At 40.3% G+C, this 12,906-nt stretch overlaps 1 protein-coding gene across 1 annotated transcript in view; it reads right to left on the bottom strand.

Annotated features, from left to right (window-relative positions):
• Positions 1-8,388: 8,388 nt before the first annotated feature.
• The window catches only part of LOC101846353 (translin), a 15,394-nt gene continuing 10,876 nt past the window's right edge, over positions 8,389-12,906 (bottom strand). Inside the window, exon 7 of the mRNA XM_005098907.2 lies at positions 8,389-9,567. Coding sequence (XP_005098964.1) covers positions 9,346-9,567 — 222 coding nt within the window. The 3' untranslated portion in view covers positions 8,389-9,345. The remainder of the gene's footprint in view (positions 9,568-12,906) is intronic.

Below are 12,906 nucleotides of genomic sequence, written 5' to 3'. Positions count from 1 at the left end.
TATTATTATTATCATTACCATTATTATTATTATTATTATTATTATTATTATTATTATTATTATTATTATTATCATCATTGTTATTATTATTACTCCTATTACAGTCCATGCCGGTTTTAAGCACGGTCATCGGGAGAAAGCTTAAGCGTGCTTAATGCCGAACCGTGCTTGAGTGCGAAGTAGACATAATCCAGAGATTTTCAAGTAGAATATGTCCCGTGCTATTTCCCTTTGTAAGTAGGCCTACAGCCTAGCGGTCCCGCAAAAGTGTGCGCTGTTATTTTTACCCGCCATGGCAGTTTTTGCTTGTTTGTTCTTATTTTGTGATCGAAAGAGAAATGGAAACTTAATTTAGACGGACCGTCACGATATAGCACACTGGGCCTACACACTGCCTGTGCGTACCACGGCCCGCTGTGCCACATTCATACCACCGCCTTCATCCCACCTCGCGCGTGATACACAATCAGGATTAATGGACAGCGATGGTCAAATGGGAAATTGCAGCCAGCCTCCTTTTCTCGTCTCCCCGACTCTCTTTGTATCTTTTTGTTGGTGTGTTGCTTTGCCACGCGCGCGGCTGTGTGCATCTCTCTGCCTTCCTCTTCATGCGTGTGAGTGTGTGACTCCATCACTTGCATTCTTTATGTTTCTCATAACGCACTCACTGCTGAGGTGTAGACTGTGTTCAAACTTCGATGGGTCATCATGACAATATTGACTGTCTTGTAAATGAAGCGTGCCTCAAGCCGAAGTTACCGTGCTTAAAGGCGTGTAATTTATATAGCAAAAATTCGGTAAAAGTAAGAGCTGTTTAGCGTGCTTGAGTCTGCAACGGGCTTTATGCCGGCGTGCTTAAAGTAAGGCCGGCACGGATTGTATTTGTTGTTGTCTTATATTTTTATTTATTTATTGATTGATTTTTAATTGTTGCATCTGTCCTAACCATCACAACTAGAGCCGCTGTTGTCCCTACACACTGTCTACACGAACTTTGTTTTTGTTCTTTTAGCTCAATTAACTGAATTGTTTTTTTTTTTTAATAACCAAACGCCTCTGCCAGCTTTTTTTTGTCTTTTAGACCAACTGCCTCAACTTACTTTTTAAAAACCCAATAATTTAACAACAGTCTTCACTTGCTGTACTAGCTGTGCTTTTAACTTTTGAAATATTTAACCAATCGTCTTCCTAAGCTGTGTTTCTTATTTAAAAAAAAAAAAAAAAAAACTATTGACCCTCTCCATCGGCTGGGATTTTTATTCTTGTTTTGTTTTGTTGCTTTTTTGCCGTCCCCAGCAGCTGCTGATCTTTTCACATACCAACCTTCTCAAAAGTATATTGTCGGTGTTATTCACAAACCGGCTACATGCAGAAAGGCAAATTGTACAGGAAAGTAAAAAAAAAAACCCTGAGTATTGTTAGAACGCGCAGCGAAATATTATGTATTTCGGTACAAAAGGTTATAAGAGTTGACACCAAATACTATTTGCTTTTTCTTAAATATCACAACCGATAGTTTTATTTTGCGCATAGACGGTTATGGGATGACAAATAAAGTGCAGCACAATGCAGGTGGCCCGTTCTCTGCACTGAGCCGGTTCAAGCATGACGCTGGCGCGCACAGCCGTGACACGAGGCGTCATGTAGTCGGTTAGGTGCAGCTGAGTGCTACTGTTCGCTGTCATTGGCCTAACATTGTTAGTAACAAGTATAGATCTACATGGACGACGGTGAGTATGGGGCTAGTATTAAAACTAATATCTTAATGAAAACTGACTGGCAAAGGGGTCTAGCTAGAAATCTACTAAGGTTTTCAGTCAATTTTCGATGATATTATTGATTTTCTGGAAAGCACACATTTGATCATTGCTGAATTAGATTGTCTGGCCCATGCGGTTTAAAAATTTGATAAAATAGGTGAAAATATGTCTCAAGCCACCTCACCTCCCTGTTGCAAAAACGACTGCCTTGTTCACTCTTCCTCTCTCTTTTTTTGTGGTTATATTTTGTGTCTACTTGGTTCACTAAACTTCTATAAATGAGGTTATTTGTAACTGTACAGAACTGAGATTGTATGTGATTAGAAATAACAGTGCATATGGTATTGGGACCTCTAGAAGGAACAAACACTCAAATTACACAATGACATTTTTTAATGCGTTTTTCCCCAAAACGTTATTTTTGAGAGACCCTTCATCACTAAAGTCTTAAAATCTTAGCTACTAATCAAGATACTGTACTGAAAATTTCCAAGTATGTGCAGATTTGGTAGTTACATGGCTAGTTATATTTGGTAAAATTTACTTAATATTTCAGACATCTGCTTTTGAAATTGATTTTGCGTTTAAAATTTGTACAAATAGGGTCATTAATTAAACCCCCTGAAATTCCAGAATATTGGAAGCATACAACCCCCCCCCCCCCCCAAAAAAAAAACCCAAAAAAAAACCCCAGCCAAGTACTTATAACTATTATGATTAAACTTGATACTTACTAAAAAATTGATATGCTTTTTGGTTTTCAAAATTCTAAGATTTTCCTAAGTATTGCATAATTTCAACATGGCCGCCTGTTAAACAAAACACTTTGAGATAATTCGTTTTTAAACATTTTGATTTATTTCTGGGAGAGTACCACCTATCTTGGGAAAGTTTGGTTTGAAAAGATGCTTAAATAACGAAGACAGCTTTTTTTGGTTACTAGACCCCAAAAAACAAAATGGTTTAGAATGACAAGTTCAGAGCTTTGACTGGACCTTTGTCAGTAAATTAATTAACCCTAATGGTTGAGTGTAAGCCTGGTTACTGGGAGGTGTGGGTTCAAACTTTGTTGCCTGTCGTTTCTTAATGGAGACTTCATATTTTTAACATTCTAGCAGGGCTCTCGCCTAATAATATTTGAAATTAGGTGACCGGTACTAGGAGAAGTCGTTGACCCGGTGTCTGAAGGCCATTACTGTGAACATATGAAATGGTAAAGATTTCACGCCCCTATCAACATTATTAGGTTATTTAAGAGGAGGGATGGGATGGGGCACTGTATTTCTGCCAGTGTGAAAATTAAGCTGTACTATGTGAAATATGCCAACGTGTCAGGTCATTAATTGTATGACTAGAATTGTTGATGAGATGACCTTTATATGTTTACAAAAATATCAAATAAAACCCCAAACCAACCCAAACTACAGGACAAGACTTTTTTCAGTATTGTAAGAAACCTCAGGCTTTGTTTGATATCCCCCAAGAGCATGGTCTTGGTATAGCACACTTTGGTCTCGGGGTTCTATTCTGGATCGTGGTTGGGGGGGGGGGGAGTATGGGTTCGATTCTCGGCTGAATTATAATAAGATTTAAAATTAATTTGGTCACTTAATTTGCATCTTATTGTCTGGGGCACGGTTGAGAGACTATAGTAAAATGTATTGTTTGGCTGCGCCTAGCTGGGGTTTGTTTCTTCCTGTGCATTTAACTTTCATTATTTATCACCCTTGAGTTCTTGTATAATAAACAATGAAAAAGTATAAGCTACAAAGACGAAACAAAATCACATTTGAATAAAAAGAATGTGAGTCTTTTTACTTTCCCAATACATTGTAAAATCAATGGTAGTCAACTGGCATTACCTCTTACACTTCCGTTTGGAGATGTTAGTATTGCTACTTTTTTCCTTTTCCTGGAGCTATTGTAGACAGGCGTTGGGTCAACCAGCTCCAACTTTGGTTTGTTTGACCTCTTGGGAGAACTTGGTGGGGCTCACCTCCGTGACTCATCAGGATACACGTCTTGTCCGTCACTGAAGAGTCCTCGATTTTTCTGCTGGGTTGGATGGATGCCGGGTCAGAAAGGTTCATATAATTCTGAAAGTTATTGGTGTCACAGAGACTTCACATGGTGTGATTGGAGTTTGAGCCTGATGATTACGTTTTATGGACGTACCGGGCTGATACATAGGTTGGGGAGTCTTTCACCCACCCCTAACCCTAACCCTAACCTCTAATGCCCGGTAAATTTTCGATACTTCCAATGCCTGTTCATTAGTCGATACTTCCAGGACCAATCATTATTCGATACGACCCTTACCGGTTTAGTACATCACTGGGTCTCATTCTTCGATACCTACTCGCAGTCTATCCGGTATCTCTCGATATCGTTGATAAATCCACGCTTGGACTATAGTCGATACCTTCCTTCCTGGCATTATTTGATACCTACCTGTCATTAGTACATACCTGTCTTACCTTGTGATTATTCGATGTCTTGCCAGATCATTATTTGATACAATCATATCTGTTATTGCTCGATATCTTTTAAAGTTCCTTATAGCTCATTATGCGATACCTCCTTTCATGCCATTTACCAATACCATCTTTGTCTGGTCAGTTTTCGATACCACATTGTCTTAGTCATTCGGTCTAACTTCCTATCGTTATTTGACACCTTCTTTGCCTGATCTTAATCAATATCCAACCGGTCATTATTCGATATTCCCTCAGGTTTGGCATTATCCGATTTCCCTTCATCCGGTCTTTATTTGTTAATCCTCGACATCTCCTTAAATAACTAAACGATGCCAATTGGAAACTTTCAATAATATCATAGCTCTCACCGTATGCGTGCTTACTATTTTACAAGTATTCAGCATCAGAAAAATTCCAGGTATATTATTATAATCAACAAGTCACAATCTTTGGCTGTTATCATTCAATACTGACTGTGAACTTTTTACGTCTATTTATTCGATTTTTTGGTGATCGTTTTTTGTTCAGGGATACTTTTAAATTATCATTATCACCCAATTGAATGGACTTGCAGAAAACCGCCATAGCGGCGAACACAAGACATGAAGTGAAGAGAAGAGACAAGTGACAAGGGACCACCTAACATGTCATATTCATCGATCAAGTATCTTGATTCGTTTATATAATCGGTGCACTAATAATTATATTACATTATGGTTTTGCTTAGAATATTTTTCTATCGGTCATTTTGTTCATTTCGAAAAATGTGCTTTCTAAGGGCTTACTAAGGTTTGAAACATCAACTAATATTTCGACATTTAAAAGTTTTGCTCGATTTGTCTTTCACTTATTAAAGCGGCTCTTCTGTTTTTCTGTTTACTGTTGTTTAACAAGACTTTTAAAGGCAATTGTTTCCCTTACTCGAGTAGGCTACTTATTTCGGGTTGCTGTTACCTACTTCATAAAAGAGGACTCCTCTAGTATTGTGACTGAGTGTTCTACCTTCAAAATCAACTGTGTTTTGTCTCTTATATGTCTTTAACGTTTTGCTTGTGAGGTGATGTTCCGTTATTAAAAAAACCCAAAACTTTTAGACCAAACAAACGATCGTTTAATGAGACTCGTGGAGCAATGGCTGGAGATGAAGGGAAATGACTGAGGAAATGGCTTTTGAGAGAATACTTTACAAAGATTTATGGAACCTGGAGCCTTTACCCAAGTACAAGTACTCCATTTATTATTACGAGCTATGTGATTTGGATTTTTTTTAAAGGACTTTTTCCACCAGCTGAGACGAAAATTAACTTCTAAAGTACGACTATTTTTTAACAGCTTGGCACTGACAAAAAGATGTTCATTTCCTCCATTATTGAAAATGTAAAAACCAACCCATAAATAGACATTAGTGATTTGGAGTCCGATTAGAAAAGGACTTTTTCTGCAGCTGAGACAAAAATTAGGTCCTAGAATACGATTGTGCTTTGCTACAGCTTGGCACAGACAAAAAAATACATATATACATTAAACCCATTACTGAAAGTGTAAAGAACGACCAAACTGTCTACAGCTGTAAAGACGAATATGCTTTTCTGGATGAAAGTTAATTGTTGTTTACAATGGCTTGGCACTGACAAAAAAGTATAGAAAAAAATAATAGATTACCACCATTACTGAAAGGGTAACGACCGTCCCAAAATTTCACATAAGTGATTAAATTTTTTGGTGAAAAAGATATTTTTCAGCATTTACGACTAAAATTAATTTCTAGAATAAGCTTATTTGAGGTTTGCAATAGCTTAGCATTGACGAAAAAATGTACTATATAATCATTACTGATAGTGTAACGACCGACCCAAAAATTGACCTAAGTGATTACGATTTTAAATGATCGGTTCCAGCTTTTAAAAAGAAAGTTGCTGTCTACTGCAGCGTGGAAAAGACGAAAAATTGTATATTATTATATTCATTTCTGAAAGTGTAATCACCAACCCAAAAATAGGCATAAGTTATTTGGATTTAAAAAAGGACTTTGCTACATACTTTTGTCCTGGACGTACGACCCTATGTGCCAAACCCCCCGCGCTGCTTTCAGTGTCAGAAGTTTGGCCATAGCCAGTCGCGATGCCGATGTGCAGCCGTGTGTCCTCACTGTGGCAAGAATGGGCATCCTGAGAAGGAATGCAAGGCTAGTCCTTGCTGCTCAAATGTCTAAGGCCAGCACACAGCCTTCAGCAAGGATTGCCCGACTTGGTGGATCCAAGAACGCGTAATCCAAGAGTGCAAAGTGCAAAATAATGGCTGCTCTTTTCAAGAAGCCCGCAAAGCAGTCTTCCCGCCAATCGCGACCCCCGGTCCCTGGCCGGTCATATGGGAAGGCCACCCGGCCAGTCATGAAGTGTTCCAGCCTGTCCCCGCGGTTTTATGCAAAAACAATTCTGAAATTCTGCAAACTGAGCAAAAAATGTGAAATTATGTGATTGTTATTTTTAACAAAGAATGATAAAGGAAAATAATTAGAAATTATGCAAAAAAACGATCAAATTTTGCTAAATTATGCGGGTGCATAAAACCACGGGGACAGTCCAGCACCTCTACTGCCGACACCTCTACTGCCAACTTCCCAGTGCCCGCGGTCAACAGGAGACTTTGTGCACACAAGAAAAAGGCCCCTACTACCTCCGTGGTACTTACCTTTGAGGTGGCACAGGCCAGTTATGTTATAGAAGCTGAGAGCTGCAAACGTTCTTTGTATTATTGTACAGCGCATCGAGTACTTCTTTGTGGAAATGCGCTATAATATAAATGCAATTTATTACTATTATTTTATGTAGTATTATTATTATTATTATAACCGCATCGCGGTCCTGGGGGAGGACTCTTCATCCGCCCCCTCTTCTTCCCTTCCCCCCCCTCTTCTATCCCTTTCTCCTCCTCACGCCCCATCCCTCTGATGGAGTGCGAGGTGTCCCTCCCCATCCTCTCTCGGACTCCGACCTTCCATTGCAGAACTGCAACACTTACAACTTACAGGCCACACTGAGCCCACTTGTGGCCTGTATCCAGGAGACAAAGTTCGCATCGGCTTCAACCATAGACTTAAGAGGATTCGCTGCGTATCATCACATTCACACGGAGAACCAGATTGCATCCGGTGGTACCACCATCTACACCGAGAACCACACACTTCACAGACAAGTACATCTTAGGACGACCCTCCTGACTATTTCTGTGCGATAACCCTGCACAGACCAATCATGATCTGCTCCGTTTGTATTTTTATATCCCACCAAGTTTTAGTAATATTAGTTTTAATAAGAGTTTTACGGCACTTGCAACACAATAAGGTCATATAGTTTATAGGTGCCGAAGATTAGAGGTGTTACAAGAGAGTAACAAACACAAAAAAGAAGGAGGGGAGATGAAGACGATAGACGTTTGACTCTGACAGGAAAGAAGAAACAAACCACACCAGAGCACCCGCCAACCACCCACATATCCCACCAAATTACCCGCCTCAACGTAACTCAACAAAATGATTTCAATTTAAAGCTCCAGCTCCCAAAACCCTTCACTCTGTTAGGTGATTTTAATGCCCACAGACACACACACTCCCCTCACCGAGTTCATCAACTCACTCCCCTCACTGAGTTCATCAACTCACTCCCCTCACTGAGTTCATCAACACACTCCCCTCACTGAGTTCATCAACACACTCCCCTCAATTACCTTAACATAACACACTCCCCTCAATCTGTCCCCATCATTTTAAGCAAGAAAAATTCTGAAATTATGCAAACTGAGTCCAAAAATGTGAAATTATGCGATTCTGTTAATTTTAACAAAGAATGATAAAGTAAGGAAAATTATCAGAAATTAGACCAAAAATGATCAAATTTTGCTAAATTATGCGGGGTGCATAAAACCACAGAGAGAGCTCAACACACTCCCCTCATAGCACAACACACTCCCCTCATAGCACAACACACTGAGCTCAACACACTCCCCTCAACACACTTCCTTCAGTGAGTTCAACACACTCTGCCTTACCCGACTCGTCTCTCAGCCTCTGTTTAAGTTTAAGTTCACTTTGCTCTTTCTCAAAATCAAAATAATCGAAACAATGACAATAAAACTTGTTCAACTCATTTGCATTTAAATTCTCTTTCATTTTCATTTGTTTTATTTGCACTTTCTCTCACTGCAGAAATAATGATAACTATACAACAATAATAATAATAATTAATATTATTATTATGATAATAATAATTATAATTCATAAAAATGGTGATCAGGTGATCATACATAACAATTAAGATGGAAATAATAATAGCAATAGTAAAAACATTAATAATAACAACTTACTTCATCACTCCCTCCCTCACTCATTTATCCACTCAACTACTCTCACTCACTCACTCACTCACTCCCTCATTTATCCGCTCAACTCAGCTACACTCACCGACTCATTCACTCCATCACTCACTCACTCCCTCATTTATCCATTCCACAACACTCATCGACTCACTCACTCTCTCACTCTGTCTCTCATCCTCTCAACTACCCTCACCGATTCATTCACTCACTCACTCCCTCATTTATCTGCTCAACTCAGCTACACTCACCGACTCATTCACTCACTCACTCCGTCGCTCATCCTCTCAACTACCCTCACCGATTCACTCACTCACTCCATTTATCCACTCCATTACATTCCCTCCCTCCGGTAACCCAAAATTCCCCTACTACAAGGATCAATAAAGTGTAATTTATCTATCTATTTATCCTGGTTGTCCATCCATCTGTCAATCCTTGTTGTGTTCATCCACCAGTCGCCCATCTGTCAATCCTTGTTGTGTTCATCCACCAGTCATCCATCTGTCAATCATCGTTGTGTTCATCAGTCTGTCAATCTTTGTTGCGTTCATCCATCATTCTGCGTATGGTCCATCTGTCAATCCTTGTTGTGTTCCATCAGTCGCGTATCTCTCAATCCTAGTACGGTTCACCCACCAGTCGTCCATCTGTGTATCCTTGTTGCGTGCGTCCAACCGTCCGCATATGGTCCTTCTGTCAATCCTTGTCGCGTTCATCCACCGGTCGCCCATCTCTCAATCCTTGTTGTGTGCGCCCACCAGACCGCGTATGGTCAGGTCGTAGACGACCTCCTCACATTTCTTCACGTCGTACTTGAGGCCGTCAAAGCGTTTCCGCAGCGCGTCGTTCTTGAGGTTCAGGACGCGGAACCCAGCGTCCAGCTGACTCACGAACCGTGAGATCTGGACGGGACGCTCGTAGTCACCAGAGGTCACCGCATTCACTGCTAGTCGAGACTGGAAGGGGAGGGGAGGGAAGAGAGGGTGGAGGGAGAGGGGAGGGGGGGGGGGGGGGGCAGTGATATCAGACAAGAATTAGACAAGGAAATACAGTAAAGTTTGAAAAGGTGGGAGTGGGGTATATCAGACAAACATAAGACAGTCATTTAGTGCTAGGAATAGGTACAGTGCAGCCTCTCTATAATGAAATCGTCAAGTCCAGAAGAAAAATGTCGTTATAGAGAGTTGTTGTTATAAAGAAGCTACCAAAAATATTACTAATGATATACAAAGGAAAAAATCGGGACCTTGGAAGAATGTCGCTATACAGAAGATGTCGTTATATCGAAGGCCGGTATAGAGAGGCCACACAATCGTACGACAGGCACACAGAAACAAAAGAGGTTGAGAAAAAAAAGTAGGACCCATCACCAGCGGCACATCACTCTCGATGAAACAATCATTAGGCCTGTACTCTAATTTTCTTCCATTTTCGTGCTCAATTGTCGAATGTCACAACCTCACTTATTTTTCTATTTTAGCATCAGTTTCTTGCAACACGGTCTTATCCTGCTGCCGTAGAATCCTCACACACAGACAATCACTCTACAACTTTACAGATTTGAAAAAAGTTTCTTTCTGACACTGATTTTCTTTCTAACTACAATCAAAATTCAGTTTTCTTGATCAACCCACAGTTTTTCAGCCTCACCAAAGATCCAAAGACAGACAGAGAGAATGAATGAATGAAAGAAAGAAGATCAGCTATTGTGACTAGCCAGATTTCCAGCAATTTGCATGTAACAATACACAGCCGATGTACTTGCAACGGATACAAAGGGGGACAAATGGTTGAGTGTATGAAATGTGCAATCTGGCAGCTTGCTATCACAATTTATTGCCCAGAGTCATCGTAAATATTCAAGAAGTTATTACGGAGGCAAGTGCGAATTCTTGGCTACGGAAATAGGCCTACTGATAAGCCAATTTTTTTTTTCAGTTTCTAAATTATTTTTAAAAACAGATGGAGTAAGTAGTGTAAACACGGCCTTGCGGGCACTCACGGCCTTCCGACCGCATGGTATCGGTGAAATCGGGGTAATTCCGATCGCTGTTTCTTTGCTCTTTCGCTATAAAACACCAAATGCCGTACACCTTGTAAAAGTTCAGCTTTTCCTCGTTACAATGGTGTAAGTTGTTTATATGTCCGATTATTAGGAGTTGGAGAATCGCCGACGAAAGCGAAGCCCCTCGCGGTCGGAATGCGTGGTCGGCCGGTTCAAAATCTGACACGCGTGCAGTCTAGTGCTTTCCAGAGCGAGCGATGATTAAATACCATCTTTTCATTGGCGGAGAACTGTAGAGCTTTAAATGGGCTTTCCCGTGACATAAATTTGGCCTTTAGCGTTTAAATAGAAAGCTTTTAAAAATGCTGTCAAAATGTTTAAAGATCACTTTTTATACAAAATATGTAAAATGCCGGCTTAAAAAATGTATTAATAAAAAGATCAGTTTATTTGCTATTAGAATAATGTAATCAGCTTGGAATTATTTTACATCAATCCTTCCGAAAGACTATGAAAGCATGTGACCCCGCACGCGGGGTACACTACAGTATAAGCCGACTCGCTCGCCGCGGGGGCCGGTGCGGCGTCGGCGGGGTCAACGTTCGGTGTTTTTGTCAAAATAACGACAGATCATCGTGTTAGAGGCGATAAAATACTGATTTGTAATGATCTCTCAGTCTTGAAAAAAATTAGGCTCCATATATTTGTTCTAGTGATTGTACTCTGTTATTGTGGAGATGTTTAGTGCACTTGGTACTCTTTTATTGTCTGTCAAACATGGGGTTGCAGCCAGTGACTGACTTTAACAAATTTTATCAAATTTTAAACAACTACAGTGGAAACCTGATATAACAGGGATAGTGGGAGTAGAGAAAATGTCCTGTTATATCCGATCCCTGTGAAATCAGAAATGCAAGGAAAGTAAGCATTTGTGGACTAATCCAGCTGTACTTATTCATGGGTAGTTTCCCTTGCCACAAGTACCCACGAACAGGGGTTTTGGCACCGACTTTCTCCATTGCCTCACATCTGAAGAGCTTGGTCCACAGCATCTGCATCGGGTAGTCTCATCTTCTTTCGATCCAGAGCAAACTTTCCATTGGAGTACGCTGCCACTATCTTCTCTCTATCCTTGATAATGGTGAGAATCGACCCTTGTGGAATGTCGAACCGACGACAAATCTCTGTCAGTGGAGCTTGCTTTTTGTCAACAGCCTGGATTAATTCGTATATTTTGTCTATTGAAAGGCATTTTCTTTTGCGCTTGACATCGTTGGTGACACATTACGCTTCACACGCTGCGTGTGCTTGCAGTTGCAGTGGTATGGTTTGCCTGGGCTTGCTCCATCACTGCATTTCTCTCTCTCTCTCTTACTTTTCACACATTGGTAACAAGCCTTTGTCCCTGCTATAACCGGTTGGGCTCCGATGAGGCCCTGTTATTGCCGATAACTTTTAATAGAGACAAAGAGTAGGAAAAAACGGGGATTTTAAAAACCCCTGTTATTACCGGATCACTGTTATTACCGGGCCTGATATATATGGTTTCCACAGTACCATTTTCTTTAAAATTGACTCTGAGGTTAAAGAATGGTACCAAAATGCTCAGTGGATATAGGCCTTTCAAATGGTAAAGATAAATATGGCATACAGCTACTTTGAAAATTTAGTTTCTGGTACCTACATGGAGTAGATGTGATGATGCGGCACGTTCAGAACTTTCGAGATGTACGGTCCGTAAACACACGAACGATTTGAAGCGGAACAAGCCATTTATTTCTTCCTCTACTCTCAGAGCCCATCACAAATTCAGTAGTTTAGACACCTTTATCAGTATGGCAGTAGAACATGTCCAAAATCTCTTAACTAGGCCTACCGGAAAAAATCAGTAGATTTAGGTAGCCGTGTACCAGTGGCAACTCCCCAATCTTTACAAACAAGTGTACCTACAAGTTCATTCATCATGCACTAACAAACAAGGGTACCTACAAGTTCATTCATCATCCACGTGTACAAACAAGTGTACCTACAAGTTCATTTATCATCCACGTGTACAAACAAAAGTACCCACAAGTTCATTCATCATGTCAATCCCCCAAATGTACAAACAAGTGTACCTACAAGTTCATTCATTATCCATGTACAAACAAGTGTACCTACAAGGTCATTCAACATCCACATACAAACAAGAGTACTTACAAGTTAATTCATCATGTCCACCCCTCCACCCCCCTTCAGTGTACAAATAAGTGTACCAACAAGTTCATTAGTGATGTTTGCCCTCCAACCC

This window comes from Aplysia californica, unplaced genomic scaffold (genome assembly GCF_000002075.1).
Source record: "Aplysia californica isolate F4 #8 unplaced genomic scaffold, AplCal3.0 scaffold00196, whole genome shotgun sequence".
NCBI lineage: Eukaryota > Metazoa > Mollusca > Gastropoda > Aplysiida > Aplysiidae > Aplysia > Aplysia californica.
The sequence above is the reverse complement of the archived record's forward strand: the minus strand, read 5'-3'. Positions and strand labels throughout refer to the sequence as shown.